General features: G+C 39.4%; 1 protein-coding gene across 7 annotated transcripts in view; it reads right to left on the minus strand.

Moving 5' to 3' along the window:
• The window catches only part of znf143b (zinc finger protein 143b), a 102868-nt gene that overhangs the window by 56122 nt on the left and 25006 nt on the right, over positions 1 to 21740 (minus strand). For 3 of the 7 annotated variants that reach the window (XM_072592274.1, XM_072592271.1, XM_072592273.1), the window contains exons 3-9: positions 18304 to 18411; positions 17627 to 17710; positions 15080 to 15160; positions 14801 to 14997; positions 14379 to 14453; positions 5643 to 5765; positions 1052 to 1127 (exon numbers count right to left, since the gene is read on the minus strand). In XM_072592274.1, coding sequence (XP_072448375.1) covers positions 1052 to 1127; positions 5643 to 5765; positions 14379 to 14453; positions 14801 to 14997; positions 15080 to 15160; positions 17627 to 17710; positions 18304 to 18411 — 744 coding nt within the window. The remainder of the gene's footprint in view (positions 1 to 1051; positions 1128 to 5642; positions 5766 to 14378; positions 14454 to 14800; positions 14998 to 15079; positions 15161 to 17626; positions 17711 to 18303; positions 18412 to 21740) is intronic. The other 4 variants (XM_072592275.1, XM_072592272.1, XM_072592277.1 and 1 more) reach the window with 2 other exon arrangements.

Genomic DNA, 21740 nt, shown 5'->3' on the forward strand with positions numbered 1-21740 from the left:
TCATGGGCTGCGGAGTCAATGCTGAAGACTCCCACGGCAACTCCCTCCTGGCTGTATACCACTGTGCCACCACCTCAACTGGGTCTGTCCTGCCAGTAGGATAGGACATATGCAGGGATGGTGACAGTAATGTCTGAGACATTGTCTATAAGGTATGATTCCATGAGTATAACAATGTCAGGCTGTTGTTGGACTGGTTTGTGAGACAGCTCTCCCAATTTTGGCACTAGCCCCAGATGTTAGTAAGGAGGGCTTTGCAGGGTCAACTGGGCTGTTTCTGCTGTTGTCTTTTCCAATGCCTAGGTCGATGCCAGGCGATCCGTCCAGTTTTATTTCTTTGAGACTTTGTAGCGATGGGTACAACTGAATGGTTTACTGTGCCACTTCAGAGGGCAATTGAGAGTCAACTACATTACTGTGGGTCTGGAGTCACACATAGGCCAGACCAGGTGAGGATGGTAGATTTTGTTCCCTGAAGGACATTAATGAACAGATGGGTTTTTCTGACAATTGACAATGATTTCATGGTCATCAGTAGATTCTTAAGTCCAGGCTTTTTTTTAAACTCAATTCAAATTGCATTTCAGTATGACAGTGGCAGATCTTATTCCTACCTTTTAGCATGAAAAAAATCTCAACACTAATATGACAACTTAACGCCCATTAAACTACGTAGTAACCTTTGAGATGTTTAAAAGAACTTTGATAGTTATCATATAAAAGGGACAATATTCAAAATATGGCCTGATGCTGGTCTGACACAAATTAACGACTCTTCTTATTTTTATGCACTGCTCTATGCCAGTGAATCCCAACACATATTTTCTCTTTAAGTGGCATTTGAGCAATGGTCATAGACTTTTGATAACTCCTACATTATAATGTCCAAGTCCTTACCCTACTCACTACACATGTTGTACTCATTGGGTATACAGTGAGTGAACAGTGGTAATATTGTGATGGGCCAAATGTCCTCCCACTTTGCTAATATTTTCTAATATTAAATATTTTATATTCACATAATAAAGAATGAAGTTGCATCAAACAGTACCTGTAGCAAAAGCTTTTCCACAGCTTGGATATTCACACCTATACGGGCGATCCCCCGTATGTGCCCGCTCATGTACCTGTGACCAGACAATAAAATTGAAATGGATTAAAAATGTCAAAATAAGTCAACATCAATCTGAATGGTACACCAGCATGAGTACTCATTTATACAGTTTTGGTTTTATTCATACAACTGAAAGATTTTGGGTTTGGTATGTTGTTAGAATGTTCCTTCTAAATTTCACACATATTGTATCACTCTTCAAAATGTACTGACTTCTAATATTCACAGAATGTTGACAACTTTTTGACATATCATGCAAGAAATCAGTCTTCTTTCCTATGGATATTTCATCGCAGTTTCCCATTTCTTTCGAATCTTACCCTCATCATCATCAGCCATAAAAGGGCATTTAGGTAGTCAATGTGAGGGTGGGATGTCAAATTCAATTTACAATATCCAATAAGAACCATGTCAGCTAATTTCAGTCAAGAGTGATGTGATTTTGTGTAACACTGAGTTAAAATCTCACCCTATGATGACACTTCTGGCCTTTTTTATTGTCCAGTAACTCTTATGGATGCATACACAGACACTATGAATATTGACTATTAAGATTCAAACAAATTTCAATTAATTGAGGATCTCTAGGGGCAGCACGGTGGCTCAGTGGTTCGCACTGCTGCCTCACAGCACCAGGGACCCAGGTTCAATTCCAACCTTGGACGACAGTCTGTGTGCAGTTTACACATTCTCCCCATGTCTGCGTGGGTTTCCTCCGGGTGCTCCGGTTTCCTCCCACAGTCCAAAGATGTGCAGGTTAGGTGAAGTGGTCACGCTAAATTGCCCATAGAGTTAGGTGCATTAGTTAGGGGGAATCGAGTCTGGGTGGGTTTGGAGGGTCGGTATGGACTAGTTGGGCCGAAGGGCCCGTTTCCACACTGTAGGGAATCTAATCTAATCTAAAGTCAGTGTCATGGGACTGCACTGTTGTAAAGTACCAATTAAAACAAACTGTGTGGTAAGAAAGCATTCTATACCATACTAAAGGAGCTGGATGAGATAACAGCACTCTTCCCAGCCTCACTCTTTATACACATCTGCTTCGAGTTTCCCTATTATACTACAGCTGAGTAGCTAATCACATAGGAAGCTGTGGGTGTGAAACTATTTCTAACTATCCTATGAGGCACACTTGAATGGTATTCCTGTGGTGGTCTGCACAAATGAAATAAGCATCCTGACACATTTAACAGGGGCATAAAATGGCGACTGCAAACTATAGGAGTAAATCAATGTCCAAAACTAGCATAAAATTCTGCATGCAGTATAAATTTAATTTGATGCCTCATTGTACAAAGCTTGTTCTCTTTGGCATACAATAAAGTCAAATAATTCACCAAAGAAATATGTGACTACTCTTCAGTACAAGGCGCTTATTTGTGGCACTTTACGATAATGTGATTGTTTATCTATGCAAATAGCACCCTGCACCAGTGTTCAAAGCGAAGCAGGGAATTCTTCTATTTTCTTGATAATGTTCCTTTTCTAACTGCTACATCAAAAAGCGGTTGACCAGTTAATCATTTAGTTTCTGTCTGTGGAACTTAATTGTGTGCAAGTTACTTGATCATGAAGAGTGCAGATCGAAAGCAGAATGATCAGATTGACAAGTGGGAGGACTTGCTTTTCGTAAAGAAAGTTTTCACCTTCCAGTATTTGGCTCTTCCTTCAGTGCAGAGGGAACTGAATGATATTTAACAGGTAAGTTCTTCTACTTAAAATAAATAGTCTGTAATGTTAAGATATGGCAGAGCAGATCGGCAGAGTGGAATGGACAGTCTGTGGCATGTATCCGACATAAACAAACCTACAGGAAGTGTCAGTAACTGCATAAACCTAAATTCCACATTTCGTAACATAGGTGACAGCTGGAATCATCATGGTGCATTTATGAGCTTCAGATCTGCTTGAATAGTAATTTTAGGGAGGTAATCATACCACAGGTTAGGAATATTGCAGACAGATGGGGAATGGATGACCGCAAGCCCTCTAAGCGAATCAGGAAGGAACTGCAGGGGTCACAAGGAAGAATCGAGCTTACTAATCAGTTTTCTGTTTTGGATACTTGTTAAAGTGATGGCTCCTCTGAGGAGTTCAGTCACACCAAGTCAATGGCCCCACAGATGGTTTAGCTGCACAAATAGTGTGTTTTTTTAGCATCTTACCTCGAGGTTCATGTCTCAGCCACTAGGTGCTGTGTTTTTTTTTTGCTTTTAGCAACAATTCTGCATTTAACTTTGAATGATTTTTTGAAAGTTCATTCCAGTGGGTCATGGGTGTCACAGACTAGGCAACATTTATTGATCGTTCTTGGTTACCCAAGTGAAGATGGTGATGAGCTGCCTTCTTGAACTGTTACAGTACACATCAGTAGGTTAACCCATAATCCCCTTAAGGAGAGAATTCCAGGATTGTGGCCCCACAATAGTGAAGGAACAGCAATGTATTTCCAAGGCAGGATGATGAGTAGCTTGATGGGGAACTGGCAGATGGGTGGTATTCCCATGTATCTGCTGCCCTTGGCTTTCTAGGTGGAACTGGCCTTTGGTTTGGATGATGCTGTCTAAGGATCTCTGGTGAATATTCAGTGCACACTGCTGCTACTGGGCATTGGTGGTGGAGGGAGTGGATGCTTGTAGATGTGGTGTCAATCAAGCAGGCTGCTATGTCCCAGATAGTGTCAAGTTTCTTGAGTGTTTGGAGCTGTACCCATCTGTGCCAGTGGACAGTATTCTGCCACATTCCTGACTTTTGCTTTGTGGATGTAGACAGGCTTTGGAGAGTCAAGTGGTGAGTTACTCACTGCAGTATTCCTAACCTCTCACTTGCTCTTGTAACCACTGCGTTGACATTGTACAATCATCAGCAAACATCCCCACTTTTGACCTTATGATGTAGGTAAGGTCACTGAAGCAGCAACTCCACTAGCTCAGATGAGAGGGAAAGACAGAAAGAAAGGTGATCATTTGACGTCAGTCATAGGAAGATTACTCCACTAATGATAGACTCCATCATGAAAGACTAGACAACTGGACATTTAGCAAATAATGGTGAAATTGGGTGGAGTCAACATGAATTCATGGAAGTGAAATTATATTTGACAAACCTGTGGAATTTACGGTGGATGTCATTTGTAGCACAGATAAAGGAGAACCAACGGACTTTCAGAAGGTTTTTGATAAGCTTCCACACAAGAAGTGAGTAAATAACATTAGAATGCATGGAATTGAAGCGATTATACCAGTACAGATTGAGAATTGGTTAAGAGACAGAGAGTAGGAATGAACACATTATTTTCAAGTTAGTAGGCTGTGATCATTGGAATACCACAAGGATCAGCGCTGTGAGCATAGGTGTTCACAAATCATTTGGATAACCTTAATGCAGAGACCAGTTCACTATTTCCAGATTTACTGATGATGCAGAATTAGATTAGAATACAAGTTATGAGGAAGATGTCAAAGGCAAGAACGGCACTTGAGCAGGCTAAGTCAATGGACAAGCACATAGCTGACAAAAAATAAAGTAAGTGTAATGGCATTCATTTTGGTAGAAAACACAGAAAAACAGAATATTTCTTAAATGATGTGAGGTTGGCAAATGCTAGTGTACAAGGGACGTGGGTGTTCTTGCACATGAGTATGTGAAAGTGAGGATGCACTTGCAACCATCAAGAGGGAGGGTAAATGGTATGCTTGCCTTCATTGCAAACGTATTTGAGTGCAGAAATAAAGATGTCTTACTGTAGCTGTATAAACCCTTGATGAGGCAGCACCGGGAGTAATGGGTACAACTTTGGTTTCTTTATTGAAGGATTGATATACTTCTCATACAGGGAGTACAATGGAAACCCCTGAAGTGTTGGGATTGTTTTAAAAGGAGAGATTAAGGAAATGGTACATGTGTTCATTCAAGTTTTAAGAATGAGAAGTGATCTCATTCAAACTTACAAAATCTTTACAAGGCATGACAGATAGGACGTCTCTCCTGCCCAGTGAGTCAAGAAGCAGGGTACTTAATCTCAGAAGAAGGGGTAAGCCATTTAACATTGATATGAGAATAAATTTCTTCACTCGGAAAAATATGAATCTTTGGAATTATCGACCCGCAAGGCTTTCAAAGCTCAATCATTGATCATGAAATGATAAAAATCGATAGACTTCTGGAGACTAATGCCATTAAGCAATATGGTGATGGTGCAGGCAAGTGGCATTGCAGTATATGATCAGCCATGATGCAAGTGAATGGCACAGCAGATTCAACAGGCTAAATTCCTACTGAACATTTGTTTGCATCTCAGCTGTGCTTCAGAATCTCCCCATTCTGATGGAAGTTCACCAACCTGAAATGTTTACTCTGTATCTCTTCACAGATGCTTCCAGATCTGCTAAGTATTTCTAGCATGTTTTATTTTTACTGTTTTTCAGGTTTCCAGAGCCCCCAGAATTCTTTTTCAATTTAAGTAACTGACAAATCTTTTCAATTTAAAGCAATGTTTGAAGTTAGTCAATGTACTTTTGAACTATACCTTGAGATGATGAGCAGTCGTGTACAGTCTTCCACAACCCTCATATTCACAACGAAAAGCCTTTTCTCCCAGCTGTTGAGCCTTGGCACTCACTCGTGCAGTTACATGGCCCTGAAGAACAATCTTGGGAAAAAGAACAAGTATGAATAAGTAACTAATTTTCTGCTGAGTATTATACTAGTCTAATTTGCTCATTCCTTACACACAAAACATCCACAATTCATTGACTTGAACTCCACCATCTGAAAATGAACTGATAATTTGTTAGGTTACATTTTGTAATGACGAGGCCAAGATTTCACCAAAGTGTGCCACAAAAATGGGTATTGGATCCACTGCTTTTTGTCATTTATATAAGTGATTTGGATGTGAACATAGGAGGTACGGTTAGTATGCTTGTAAAATTGGAGGTGTAGTGGACAGCAAAGAAGGTTACCTCATAACACAATGGGATCTTGATCAGATGGGCCAATGAGCTGAGGAGTGGCAGATGGAATTTAGTTTAGATAAATGTGAGGTGCTGCATTTTGGAAAGGCAAATCAAACAGGACTTATAAACTTGATAGCAATGTCCTGAGGAGTGTTGCTGAACAAAGAGACCTTGGAGTGCAGGTTCATAGTTCCTTGAAAGTGGACAGGATAGTGAAGGTGTTTGGCATGCTTGCTTTTATTGGTCAGTGCATTGAGTGTAGGAGTTGGGAAGTCATGTTGCAGCTGTTCAGGACATTGGTTAGACAACGTTTGGAATATTGTGTGCAATTCTGGTCTCCCTGCTATAGGAAGAATGTTGTAAAACATTCCAAAACTAGAGGGCAAGAGGGAAAGATTTAAAAGGGACCGAAGGGGCAACATTTTCACACAGATGGTGGCATGTGTATGGAATGAGTTACCAGAGGAAGTGGGGGAGGCTGGTACAATTACAACATTTAAAAAACATCTGGATGGGTATATGAATAGGGAAGGTTTAGAAGGATATGGGCCAAATGCTGACAAATGGGATTAGATTTATCTAGGATAGCTGCTCAGCATGGACAAGTTATAGCGAAGTGTCTGTTTTCATACTGTACATCTCTATGACTCTATCAATACTAAATACTGTAATGTGTGTCAAATCCTTCTAATCTTTACTTATTCCTCATAAATTTAGGCAAACCACTATTAATAAAATAAAAACACTGTTTTGTTTTTACATCACTATTAATGGACAAATTCGTACTTCAACATCTCTTCAAACAAGACTCGCCCTTTTTAACTTTTTCTAATATTGACAAAATTCAATGGAAGTTCATCCTATCCTGATGCTTCTCCCTGATGCACATTGTCTGGTTTCCCCAAATCAGCTGTTAAAATTCTTCAATCCAAGTATCTATTATCATCTCAAATTGGAGTAAAAGAATTTTATTACATTCTCATAACCCCTCCTTCTTGCTTCAAACTATAAAAAAAATTAGAGGGGAAATAAAGCATTTGGCTTGTCAAGTCTGTCTCATCCAGACATGTTGCAATGAAGGCCATGACCATAACACACTGTATCCAACAGCAGCTCAGTAAGCTGACAAAATCAAATACAAACTTTTGAAACACCACATCGATTCAGAGAGAAAAGAAATTCTGGGTAATTCTTCTCAGATTCCCATTCCTGAAAATTCCAGTAGGAACTCCAATACAGTAGTACCATGATTTTAAGGGGCTCCTTTTGCAGCGACACTTTCATTACACAATGCAATCACTTTGTATTATATTTGTGTAATGTGATATTTGTGGAATTTGGACTCACATAGAAACAAAATTAGAAGAATTCATCAACATTCTCAATAATTATCACTGTTCCATTAAATTTAAAGCCACACACACAAGGTGTGCATTAACTTTTTTGACATGTCAGTATTTAATTAGGGACAATCCAACAAATGCTTTCTTTAAAATAAAAGAAATCTGACAGACACTTCTACATAGAAGAGCCATCACCTTAAATATGCTTGCCATAGACTGGTATGGCTGCAGCTAAACAGTTGTATTTTTTGTCTCTAACACAGTCACTGTGTCTCAAGTAATTCATTGCTTAGACATATGGTAGCACAAACCTTTACAAAACTGTTCAATATTAATTGTACAATTTACACAGTGCTCATTGCAACAGCATTCACATCATTTACGGCCATGTAGTAGATCTTGAACTCCTGCAGCTTTAATTGAGAGACTCCACATGAAATTGCAAGGAATTCATTAACTCAGTTGGCCTTTTCCAAATTTACTGAGAATTCTTCTGATGAGTGGTATAAAACTCTATCCTTCCCATGAGAACCATTCTTTCCCTTTTCACACCCTTAACACCTTTGGCATCTTTCCATCCTATGTAGCCCCTTGCTCCTATACTGTGCAGCTCTTTTCTCATCACTTGGCAGCCTCACTTCCTCTCCAGCCTCAGGCATGGCTTCACTGACCTCACTTCCAGGACCCCAGCCCCTAGCTTTGCTCACTTCTTCCCACCCTCCCCTTGAGTGGATGCTGCCATGCACCTTGCTGTTCCTCTCTCGTCTTGCTGCTAATAGTGAGCCTAATATCAGTAAACACAGGAGATAATCAGCCTATGATTAAAGGAGCAGCTCCTCATAATTTTCATCGATTTACTTGCAGGGGTCTTTACTCTGACACCTTCATGGGTGAGCTTTCACAGGCAAGTTTGGGGGTAAATGTGCCTGCTGCCCTCTTGTGTATTGAGTTTTGACCAGAATTCTTCTCTTCTGCATTTCTACAGCCAAGAACTGTCAATTGGCCAACCACAGCAACTTCAGGAAAAAGGACAAAGGCAAGAAGCACTGTCAAAAGATTAGATACTCATGGCCACCAGGATACAGGACCATATGAACTTTAAAGGCTAATATGGAACCAGGATCCACACATGGAAACTTGCCGAGCATGCGTCAAGTGAAGCTGAGCAAATGACAGGGATAACTTGTGCTAACTCATTGGACAGCAACTTGCATGAGATTTGTTATGAGAGACTCAAATGAGAAGTTCGATATAGTGGCTTAGAGAAGAAAATTAATTAATATGCAAACTAACTTATTTCATGCATTGGGAGTTGTGTCATATAGTTTTCTTTCATCGTCAAATGTGCAGGAGTTTGATCCAATGGAACACAGAGCATCATGCAAGGCTGGAATCCAAGCCCTTTCACCACACAAATGGTGCTTAAATCCATAATAGCACTTTCAGACCTAGCTACAATACAATATGAAGTTTTAGCTTCCAATGTTGTACAGGCAGAAGTCGTTCTCAGTGCTGCATTGGATATTCAAATAGAAGTCACACAATCGATAACTGGTGCCACACAGGATCGACTGCTGTCATCTTGGTCCTCAAAGAAGCATTCACAATCTTACAACAGTCCAGTAATTTGTTCTCCTATGGATCCTAACCACTTGCCACTTCAAAGAAAATTCCTCACAGCTCTGTTTCTTTTGCTATTCACCTTAAGTTGATGCCCTCATTCTCAATCATTCCACTAATAGGAATGGTTTCCACACATTCCTCTGGTCCTACACCCATTTTAAAGTTGTACCCTTTGTTTTATTTTGCCCCTCCTTCATCTTCCTGCCAAATTATAATTTTACACTTCTCTGCATTTAGTTTCATTTGTCGCTTGTCTATTCAGTCCACCAACCTGTCTGTGTCCCTCTGAAATACAGGACTATTCTTCTCACAATTCACAATACAGCAAACATTTTATTAACTGGGACCTACGGGACCAGGAATATGTCAGGTGATCAAATATTATGGTTAATCAAGAAGTCCACATAATCAATGCAAACACAGTTATAGAAACATAATTCTGGAGGTATACATATCAATGTTATACTTTACTTACAGCATAAATCACTGAAATAATACAACTTTGCCTTAAATAAAACATCAGCGGAGAGCCTTCTCACTTTCACCCTGAACTGACTACTCAGACATAATGAGATTGTGATGAAACTGTAAACTTCCAGTATTTCGGATATATATGATTTTTGCTGGTTAATCAAAAGTACTGGTTCATAAAGTGCCAGTTAAAACAAAGGTTGCTGTACTTCCAACTTTTGTGTAATCTATAAATTTTGAAATTGTGCCCTGTACATTCAAGTTGGTATCAGTGTGTGGAGACTTTACCTGGGTCCAGACAAAGGCAGACTGAGTATAACTGGGAATTTGGTTCAAAGTGGAAATTCAGGACAGAGGGAGAAAGAAGTGCTTTAAGTAAGGCTTATCTAAAAAAAGTAATGTCTACAAAGGATGAACAGAAAACGACAGAAGACACTGAAACAAAGGCCTACCTCATGGTGGAATGGGATCAGAATGAATTGATAGTCGTTTTTGCTCTCATTTCTTTAAAATAGCTTAGGTAAAAGAAGGATATCGGTGTTTTGAAAGAAAAATTACAAAGTATAAAGAGCAACTATTCCAGTGAAATTAATTAATAAATTAAATAAAATACAATTTTGATAACAGGTCAGGTGATGTATTGCTATCACACCATGTAGAAGTTGCTGGACACCAAAGTGATCAGAGTATTTGTATTAAGTGTTTGCAGCTCAAGAAACTTTGGAGCTGGAGTCTGAGCTGCAGACATTGCTTCACAAAGACGATGAAATTAACTGGACACTTTGCTCAAGGCTGCAACTTCAGTGCTCATTCAAATTTGGTCGGTAACCAGGAACAGAAGGTGACTGCAGGTGAGACAGGTATGAGGACTTGGAAGCAGTGCTCAAGGAGTCTTGTTCCCTGAAACTGTTCAACAGTTATGTGGGCTCTTGCAAGCGATATGGAAGAATAAAGAAGCAAACTGATCAAGATATGGGAAGCCATCAAACAGGGGGAGGAAATAGGACTGAAGTAGTGATAGGGTATTGGATAATTTGGGCAACAGATATTGTTCTCTGCAGCTGTGGGCAGAAGTCCCAAAGATTGTCAGGTGTCAGGGTTAAAGATGTCCCCTCATGGCTAGAAAAGAGCTTGGCTTGGGAAGGAAGGTATTCAGTTGCCATTATCCACTTTGGTACAATCGAAATTGACTTGACTAAGAAGGATGTTCTGCCGAAAGGATTTGAACAATTAGGAACTAACTTCTACCTGAGCCAATAAAAAAATCTGGCATAGAGCAATTAAAATCAAGAAGTTAAATGTTTCAGTTCATAGGGCACTGACACCAATACTGGGATAGAAGAGAACTGTACTGGTATATTGATCCCAGCACAGTTCAAATGAAGCCAATGGGCAGCTATTCAGATAATGGCACCCAGAGTGGGAAAGGAGGGGGCAGAGTGTACAAATATAGAACTTAAAACCAAAGAGGAGCAATAACATTGTTGGGAGTGTACTACCATCTGAGGGAGACATAAGAGAAGATAGGAGAAAGTGAGGACTACAGATGCTGGAGATCAGAGCTGAAAATGTGTTGCTGGAAAAGCGCAGTAGGTCAGGCAGCATCCAAGGAACAGGAGAATCGACACTTCAGGCATCAGCCCTGAAGAAGGGCTGATGCCCGAAACGTCGATTCTCCTGCTCCTTGGATGCTGCCTGACCTGCTGCGCTTTTCCAGCAACACATTTTCAGCTCAGATAAGAGAAGATAGGCAAATTTCAGAGACATGTAGAAGTAATAGGTTAGTGATAGAGGATTTCAATTTCCACAATGTTAGCTGAGGTAATCGTATACTGAATGTTTAAAAGGAACAGAATTCTTAAAATGCACCCAAGAGCACTTTTTATGCCAGTATGTAGAAGGCCTTACAGGGGAGGAAGTGGTTTTAGGTAATGAAGCTGCGCAAGTATCAGCTGGGGAGCATTTTTCAGACAGCAATCATAACTCTGTTGGATCCATTATTGTTATGGAAAAAAGAACAAGGATGGGCCTGAAATTAGACTTCTGAACAAGGGGAAAGCCATTTTAATACAATCAGGTATAATTTGGTCAGAGGTGATTGGGAGCAAATACTCTTAGGTAAATGTGTATCAGAGCAGTGGGGTGCATTCAATAAAAAAAGAGAGAGTACAAGGCCAACATATTCTAATAAAGACTAACAGTGGATCCAACAAATTCAGCTCACCTTGGATATCAAGGGAAACACAGGATCAGATAAAGAGAAAAAGGGAAGCTTATGGCAGCAACCAAGGGCTCAAACCAGAGAAACCTTACACGAGTACCAAATGTTCAAGGGGAAATTTAAAAACAAAGACAGAAGAGCAAAAAAAATGGGCAGAAAGAATAATGACAGGTAACATAAAGGAAAATCCCAAGTTGCTTTACAAGTACATTAAGGAAAGAAGGGTAACTAGGGAAAAGAATAATGATAATTTGTGCATGGAGCCAGAGGGCATAGGTAAGACTTTAATTGAATACTTTGGATTGGTGTTCATGAGTAAGACGTTCGATGTGGTTATGGAAAGTAGCTATCTAGAGACAGTGAATGTAATTACTTGGTAGGAATGAAGATTTTGAATCAGTCTGGGTAGAAATACAAAAAGGGAAAAAAAAAACCCTGGTGCACAGATTCCCCAAGCAGTGCTGTAGTTCTGCGCTGTATAAAAGGTATGGCAATAATCACAGACGATTGTAATATATGTATAGACTGAATTAATCAAATTTGCAAGGGTAGCCTCAAGGAAGAGTTTATTATTGAATGTATTAGAGATTGTTTGTTTGCAGCAATATGTTAGGGAATCAACCAGGGAGCAGGCTATTCTGGATTTAGTAATGTGTAATTAGGTGAGATTAATTCATTCATTCATTGGAAAGCATCTTTTACGCAATAGTGATCATAGTCTGATCATTGCATAGAATTTCAAATTCCATTTAAACTGCTGAGCACTGGACTTAATTTCCAGACCCCTTTGCTGACTGACATTGTAAATGCCTCTCTCCTCCCTTTCTCTTCAAAAACCCATCCTCAACCCTTATCTCTTGCCACCTGATCTCTAACTTCTTTTCACTTCCAATATTCCTACAGCACTTTTTCAATATAAATGGAATCCTATGTGACTGAGATTTGATTGCAATATCTCTCCCTAATTTTATATTTTCATGTCATAATTGTATAACAAACATTTTTGAGAAGATTTGTAGCTCAGGTGGAGGTTAAGGTTGTAAGTTTGCTCACTGAGCTGGAAGGTTTGTTTTCAGACATTTCATCACCATGCTAAGTAACACCATCAGTGAGCCTCCCTCTGGTGAAGTGTTGGTGGTATGGTTCATTTTCCATTTATGTATCTTGGTCCCTCAAGGTGATACCATTTCTGGTTCTTTTTCTCAGCGGTTGGTAAATTGGTACAAATCAATGTGTTATTGATGGAGTTCCAGTTTGAATACCAGGCCTCTAGAATTCCTATGTGTGTCTCGGCTTAGCCTGTCTTGGAATGGATGTGTTGTCCCAGTCAAGGTGATGTCCTTCTTCGTCTGTATGTAAGGATACTAATGATAGTGGATCATGTCTTTTGGTGGCTAGTTGGTGTTCGTGTATCTTGATGGCTAGTTTTCTGCCTGTCTGTCCAATGCAGTGTTTGTTATAGTCCTTGCATGGTATTTTGTAAATGCCATTCGTTTTGATGGTTGTTGGTAATAGGGTCCTATAGGTTCATCAGCCACTGTTTCACTGTGTTGGTAGGTTTGCGGGCTACCATGGTGCCAAGGTGTCAGTATAGTTTAATAGTCATTTCAAATACGTCTCTGATGTGTGACAATGTGACTAGAGTTTCTGGGCGTGTTGTGTCTGTTTGTTTGGGTTTGTTGTTAAGGAATCGGCAGACTGTTTATTGGGTACCTGTTCTTCCTGAAAATGCTCTATAGGTATTTTTTTCTGCTGCTCATTATTCCATTTACAACCTCTGAGAAAAAGGCTCAGGAATGATATCACCCACCTTAAGAAACCAAGACACATAAATAGAAAGCAGGACATAATGCCAGCGCTTCACCGGAAGCTCACCGATTATGTTACCTAGCACGGTGACGAAACGTCTGAAAATAAACCTTCCAGCTCAGTGAGCAAACATACAACCTGTATAACAAACATTTGCTGCAACCTTTATTATTATGATCCAGCTTCTAAGCAGAGCTCCTACACATGTAATTTTTCTTCACATAAAGTCATTCCCAAAAGACTGGAAGCAAATGAGTGTATTTTAAAAACTTAATTCAAAGATGCGCTCATGCCTAAAAAGGCATACTTACGTAATACATATAATATAATATGTTACCAATTAGAACTCAAAATTCACAGGGGTGGCAGGTAAATTGCCCCTAAAAGTTTAACTTTCATTTATGACAGATCAGAGAAAAGGTGTCCCTGTAAACAGAATGGAAAGAAATGGCAAGGAGCAGCTCTTCCAATCACAGGCTGGTTCTTTCTTATGCTTTTTCAAGTAACAAGTGTGGGAGTGAAGCAACCGGTGATTGGAGGAGCAGCAAGCAACAAGCTAAGTATGCACTTGCAGGGCAGGAGTTGCTGGAAAAACCTTTGCTCATGGTTGAGCTCCAAGAGCTGGTGTTCTGGTAGGCGGGGTGCTGATGTCCAGGAATGGGGATGCAGGTTCAAGAGGTGCTGGGTCCAAAAGCAGACTTTTCGGAGTGGGAATATACTAAACAGGTACCAGAAGAGCTATGAGAGGGACAGTATCAATGAAATCAGAGTGAAATAAATGGAATTTCACACAATTAATCAATGTTACTGCTCCAACTCTTTTATCCAGGAATGTTTACCTGCATTTTTTTCTCATGATCACTCTCATTCACTAATCCTGTACTACTGACATTCTCGCTTCCATCAGCAGTGACCTACACAAAAAAAATACAATTAGATAAAATGCTAAGAAATATTTTTAAACAGTAATATAAATTGATGCCTAATATTTTTACTTTTCACAACTACTGACATCTATTCAGTTTCCTGCCATGTACTCCTTCAACACCTAACAATAACAAACATTCCCTTTTTACTCAGGAGTTTCAGTAGTGCATCTCAAGGACAACACTGACAGATTATTTTAAGACTCTAAACGTATTTTAAACACTTATACAAAACATTAAAAGTTAAAAATTAAAAATGAAATAATTTGAATGAAAGATCGAAAGATCAAAGTGTCAAGTGTTATTACACTCCTGACATTTAAACAAACACTCACTTTTGTAGCATACTGTTCAAGTGCAGTGATGGTCTCAGGATCTACTGTGGTTTCTCCAGTATGTAACCCTGCCAGGGTGCTATCAGCTTGAACGGTAAGAATAGTGTCAGATTGTGGAACTTGTATTGTATGGTGGATATAGGCAGTAGTTCCATCTTCCAACTGGACTGCTTGCACTGCATTTGGATCATAGCCATCTTTATCATAAAAAAGAAAGGAAATTATGAATAGTGTCCTTGTTCTTGGATGACAGTTTTACTGTAACCTCTAATGAATTACCTTTTGGTGTATGATGGATAAACGCAGTTGATCCATCCTCTAGTTGGACTGCCTGTCCATCCTCAAAACGCAAACAATCTCCTGCAAGAGAACAGTCAGCACAAGGAGGTTTTGAATAAATTTTGAGCTATTGTAATAGGAAAGTAGTAGTACCACAATGGCTCAGCAGTCCTATGTATTGCTAACATAGTCATAAAAATAAAGTTACCATTATATGTTAATGCAGTTGAGCTATGGAGATTAAAAACATCAGTCTGCAATCCTGCTCCAGGATTGCAATCCAATAATACAAAAGCAAAATATTGTGAATGCTGGAAATTTGTAATTATAACTGAAAATGCTGAAAAAAGAGAGATCAGGTAGTGAAGAGAAACAGATCTTCTTACGAAGGAGAGAGATTACACTTCATCAGAAATTCTGTTTGTCTCCACAAATACTACCTGACCTGCTCAGTTTTTCTAATTTTGTTTGTTATTGTAGCCATCCAATAATAGCAGGTATAAAGTTTCATTCTTTGTTTATCAGGTGAGTATAAGATCGGTATCCCACTGTGATGTCTTCATCACAACTGAAAATGTAAAGAATGGACATGAAAAGTTATCCATGGCAGTGAAGACACTGAAAATATTTTTCTTTTTAACATGCATATTCCTGATGAAGGGCTGATGCCCGAAAATTCAATTCTACTGTTTCTCGGAAGCTGCCTCAACTCTGATGCATATAATGGCCCAAGTATTTGCTCCATTTCACACCAATAACAGGGTCAATGGTGGCACAGTGATAATGGCACTGGACTAGTAATCAGAGTCCAGGCCAATGCTCAGGAGAACCTGTTCAATCATTACTAGAATAGCGGGTGGAATTTATATTTAATTCATAATATCTGGAATCAAAAGCTTAACTTAGTAATAGTTTAATGGTCAATTAATTGATTATCTTAAAAATCCATCCGGCTTGTTTAAGTCCTAGAGGGAAGTTATTCTGCCATCCTTATCCAGTGTGTCCAACACGTGACTTGAGAAACGCAGTAATGAAGTTGGCTCTTGACTGTCCTCTGAAATTGGCTGGTGGCCCAGCCAAGTGTACCACTCCACAACAGAGATGCTGCAGTTTTCAAGAAGATGGTTCACCACCAACTTATTTAGAGCAATTAAGGATGAGCAGCAAATGCTGGCCTGACCAGAGATGCTACATTCCAAGGAAGATTAATTTAAAAATATGGAAATTCTACATTTTGTTTCTCAGCAAGAATTTCATCTGCATCTTGGATTGCAACCATTTAAATTTAGTGCTTTATACGTTTAGATGGAATAAATCTTTGTTTTCTGAATGGGAGTATCTCCAGCAGAGAGGGAAGATGTCACTCTTTGCTTTACGTCAAATATAAGTCATTCAAAATTATTTGCTTGCTGCAGAGAACCCACCAGTTGTGTATGAGAACAGTGTGCTGAAGTGAGTGGGGAAGTCTGTTGCAGAGGGAGGGAGTGATCAAGATAATGCATGATAAACACGAATCATGGGCAAACATCTCAAATTTAAGAAAACAGAAGGCCTCATATTGTTTCAAACTACTTTACAGATATTTTTGTAACACGTTCCCTCCAAGTAACACATCATCATAGCTTGAAATTATATTGCCATTCCTTCACTGTCACTGGATCAAAATCTTGAACACCCTTCCTCAGGTGTGGACTGTGGGTGAACTTAAACCCTGGAACATCAGTCATTCCAGAAGGCTTTCCCTTCTCAGGGAAATAAATTCTGTCCCAGCCAGTAATGTCCACGTTCCAAGAAAGAACAATTTTTAAAAAATCACGGTTACAAAAAGGCAAATGTAGCAATCAGCTTGTAGACAGCAACGTTCACAAATAGAAAATGAATATTAGAGAATTGGATTTGGTTGTGCAGATCAAAGAAGAAAAGTTGTCATGTTGGAAGGTGCACTTCTAAAGACTTTTACAGCTTCCTAAGGGAACAGGTAAGTTTAATGTCTCACCCAAAAGACAGTATATCTGACCTTGCAACATTCTTTGTACAAGGATCAGCTTTGATAGTATGGTCAAGTAATAAGATTGGAACCTACACACTTCTAATTTAGAACAGAACTACAAATTAAGTTGACACTGGCAACACTATTCCAGGTGCAAGCTATTTGGAAGCAGAATTTCAAGTTTTGTTTCTTTCCTCACTTTAGGTCCCTTCTTGACTCCTGCACAATTTCCTGACACAAACAACTGATAAGTGACAATCTCTAAAATTACTTATGTATACAAAGCCATCAGTATTGTTCTTTCTGACACTGCATGAAATAAGTGCAACATTTTATGTTATGTCATATTGAATTTTAAAAAAATTAAATCCATACAATTATATCTGAAATATTGAGACAGTTTCACTTTTAGTTTTATCTATTCAAATAAAAGTTGACAATTTGCATTCACACCGCAACTGCTGTCAACCTAAGTTGATACAAAGCAAGATAAGGTTAACTTATGCAAGTTCCAGCATACATCTTGCATCTAGCTTACATTCTTGGTCACCACTCACCTGATTTTGGTACTGAAACTTGTTGGACATATGCTGTAGAACCATCCTCTAGCTGAATTACTTGACCATCAATTAACTTCCCATCTGAAAAACATTAAGTATATCTTATAACATAGAAAATGAAGGTTCTTCCATGCACAACATGTAACAACTTGTGGTGTCACTGCTGCAAAATCCAGATCAGGAGTGTTCCAGGAACTAACCCTGTTCAGGTCAGAATCACCAGAGTTCAGTCAGAACAGCAACAGGATATTAAAATTGCTTACAGTATCCCTAGGCTAAAATGACTAAAAGAAAATCTGTTGCATTTACTATTCATGATCAGTGATTCCTGCTGTTAAAGTGGTGAAGGGAGTTGTAGGTGTGTTTTAATGCCCATATTGCTTACACGCAATGTACAGGTTCATTCAATTTGGGGTATTAGAAGGTGGCTGTGCCTGAGGAATCATTCATATGTCAACAGAGGAAATCCAAGATGTGGATAAATGTTTACATTGTGGTGACTGGGAACTAGTTAAGGTTTATAGGTATGGCACACATTTACTTCCTTATATATATTTTGTGTTTAACATCGAGCTGAAAGAAAGTTATAGCTGTAAACTAGATAATATCAGGAGACCAAAATATGGAAAACAAACAGATTAAATAGAAGAATTGTTGTATAATTAGAAATTCACCAAGAAAATCTACACCTTTAGGATTGTGTTGAATATATGCTGTAGTTCCATCTGCAAGAGTAACAGCTTGTAAACTCACACCGTCCATATTTTCCAGTCGATCACCATCTAAATAAAAAGACTCATTACTGTTCGAAATGGGCATATCATAAAATAATTTTGTACACAAGTTGAACAATTTTCTCCCTACATCCATCCACACACACGCATTTATTATTGGGTAGTTGATGAAAAGCAATTGGAGAAACTGAGCAATAATGTTTACAAAAGCTGCATTATCACAACATTTATGATTCTGTATTTCCCAAATTCAATTTTTTTCCCATTACGTTGACCATTACAACAAATTCTGTCTAATTTTGCCCGTGCCATTCAACATGGATTTGAAGCATAATAGAATCAAGAGGACACTGTGCTTATCAATTATCATTCCACGCACATAAGGGAACTTAACATAGTCTCCAACTAAATTCAAGAAATTGCCATATGGCACTCTACAGACATTAATTTATACACTGCAAAGTGCTTTGAACCTCCAACTAATCCACTACATTCCTTTAAATTTGAAAAATAAATATTTTAATTTGCTTCAGTAGGATGTTCATTTTATTTTTTTTTCTAATTAACCTGTTCAGATATGTTTTTACACACCTCTAGAACAGGTGAAATCTGAACCTGGGTCTCCCAGGTCAGAGGTAGGAACATTACCACTGCACAAGAGCTCCCCCCCGCCCATTCCTAAGTGGATGCTTGTTTGCTGTTCTATGACACCTGTATTAGTCATCCTTATGTTAATGCAATACTGTCATTGATAACCTTGTATCATTTACAGAAACACTGACCAAAATACTTGCAGATTAGTACAGCTCGATCTCGCAATCATATATACTTTCTACAGGACATTGGGAAACATTGAAGATTTTAAACAGCAAAAAAAATTGATGTGCAAAATCTTTTTCTAATCAAGCTATGTGCTATAAATTAACCCCTTAATTTTCTTTCCTGCACCTCAACAATTCAGTCAGAGTTGTGAACGAAGTATTTTCTCTTTCCTCCTTTCACCTGCTCTCAGACTGACACACCCAGCCCTGCAATTATCTTAGTAACATCTGGAACCCTATTTCAAACCAGCAGCCTAACATAGTCATATTCACATAGCCATACCTTACAGATAATGTCCCAAACAACTATCATCATACCCTAAGCATGTCCAGACCCAGCCACAGGGCAGGACAGAACTACCCAAATGGTGGAGATACAGTGATATACAGTCAGGAGAGAGCTGTCCTGAGACTCCAGATCCCATGGGCAAGGAAATCTCATGCTGATTATCACCTACTGTCTCCATGTTGAATACCTTTAGGAGGAGGCACTGAGGATGGCTACGTCACAAGATGTCTGGTGGGTGAGGGATTTCAATATCACTAATAGTAGTTTGAGAGTACCACTACTGAGCAAGGTGGACAAGTCTGAAAGGATATAGTCAATGAACTGGACATGTGGCAAGGGGTGGGAGGACTAACAAGAGGTTAAAAACTTAGTCACCCTCATCCTCACCAATCAACCTGCAGCAGATGCTGGGCTGCACAACAGTCCTCCTGTCAGTCATTGTGGAAACAAAATCCTGTATGTATCTTGAAAATATCCTCCCTCATGTTGCGTGGCACTGCCAGAATGAAATAAACTTCAAAAAAGATCTAGCAAATCAATATTTGGCAGTCAAGAGTTGCTGTAGACTGTCAACAGCAGAACAATTGTATTCAACTACAACCTGTAATCTAATGACTTGGATATTCTTCACTCTCCTGTCACCATCAAGATGGGAGTGCATGAGAGCATGCCTCATGCAGTTCCAGTCATATCTAAAACTAAGATGGAAACTACAGCACAGGACTAGATTAGATTAGATTAGATTACTTAGATTAGATTAGATTAGATTAGATTATATTAGATTACTTACAGTGTGGAAACAGGCCCTTCGGCCCAACAAGTCCACACCGCCCCGCCGAAGCGTAACCCACCCATACCCCTACATCTACATCTACCCCTTACCTAACACTACGGGCAATTTAGCATGGCCAATTCACCTGACCTGCACATCTTTGGACTACTTGCATATCAAACAGCAGAATCAAAATTAAATAGACAGGACTGCACAATTCCTCACCAATGAATCGGATTGCAGCTCCGCAGCAATGCCACAACGATCTAGGAATGGTGGTAGAAATTAACAACTAACAGTTGAAAAAGGCTCCACAAAATATCACTTGGGGAGTGATTTTGTAAAAGAAAATGCTGAAGGCTGAATGAATTGCCGAATGGATGATTCATCACTGCCTCCTCCAAAGGTCCCCAGCATCACAGATGCCAGTCTTCAGCCAATTCAATTCACCCCACATGATAGAGAAACTGCTGAAAGCTGTGGTAATACACAGGCTATGGACCCTGACAACATTCTGGCAATAGTATTATAAATATGTTTCCTGGAGACAATTGCACCCCCCCCCCCCCCCCGCCAACCCACGGTAATACAGCTGCAACACTAGCATCTACCTAACAATATGGAAACATGCCTAGGTACACCCTGCTCACAAAAAGCAGGAAAATGTCAACCAAGCCAATTACTGCCCTGTAAGTCTAATTTCAATTATTGGCAAAGTAATGGAAGAGGCAGTCAAGAGTGTTGTCAAGTGGCATTTGCAAAAGACAACCCTCTTACTGCACAAATTTTAGGTTCTACCAAGGCTGTCTAGCTCTTGCCCTCATTACAGTGTGGCCCAAAATTGGACAAATGAGCAATGGTGAGGTGAGAGTGACTGGCCTTGACATCAAAGCAGCATTTGCTCAAGTATGGCATCAAGGAACCCTAGCAAAACTGGTCAATGTGAATTAGGTGTAATCTACTGGTTGAAATCATAACTATCACAAGAAAATGGCTGTGCTTATTACAGGTCAATCATCTCAGTCCAAGGCCATCATTTCTCACAGTCATGCCAAAGATCTTCATGTCTTCATCAATAATCTTCCTTATCATAAGGTCAGAAATGTGGATATTTTCTGATGATTGCACAATGTTCAGCGCTGTACACAATTCTTCACCTACTGAAGCAGTCAATGCCCATGCACAGGAAGACCTGTACAATATCAAAGTAGGATTAACAACTAGCAAGTAATATTCACATCACTGCCTGGCAACAACCATGTAAAACAAGAAAACCTAACCAGCTCCCCTTTACATTCAATGGCACTACCCTTGCTAAATCACCCACATTATCAACATAATGGAGGTTACCAGTGACCAGAAACTGAACTGGACTAGACACGTATGCAAATACTATAGCTATAAAGACCAAATCAGAAGTTAGAAATTCTGCAGTTAATAACTCACCTCCTGCTTGCCCACGACCTGCCCACTATCTACAAGCCACAAGAGTGTC

This window comes from Chiloscyllium punctatum, chromosome 22 (genome assembly GCF_047496795.1).
Source record: "Chiloscyllium punctatum isolate Juve2018m chromosome 22, sChiPun1.3, whole genome shotgun sequence".
Classification (NCBI taxonomy): domain Eukaryota; kingdom Metazoa; phylum Chordata; class Chondrichthyes; order Orectolobiformes; family Hemiscylliidae; genus Chiloscyllium; species Chiloscyllium punctatum.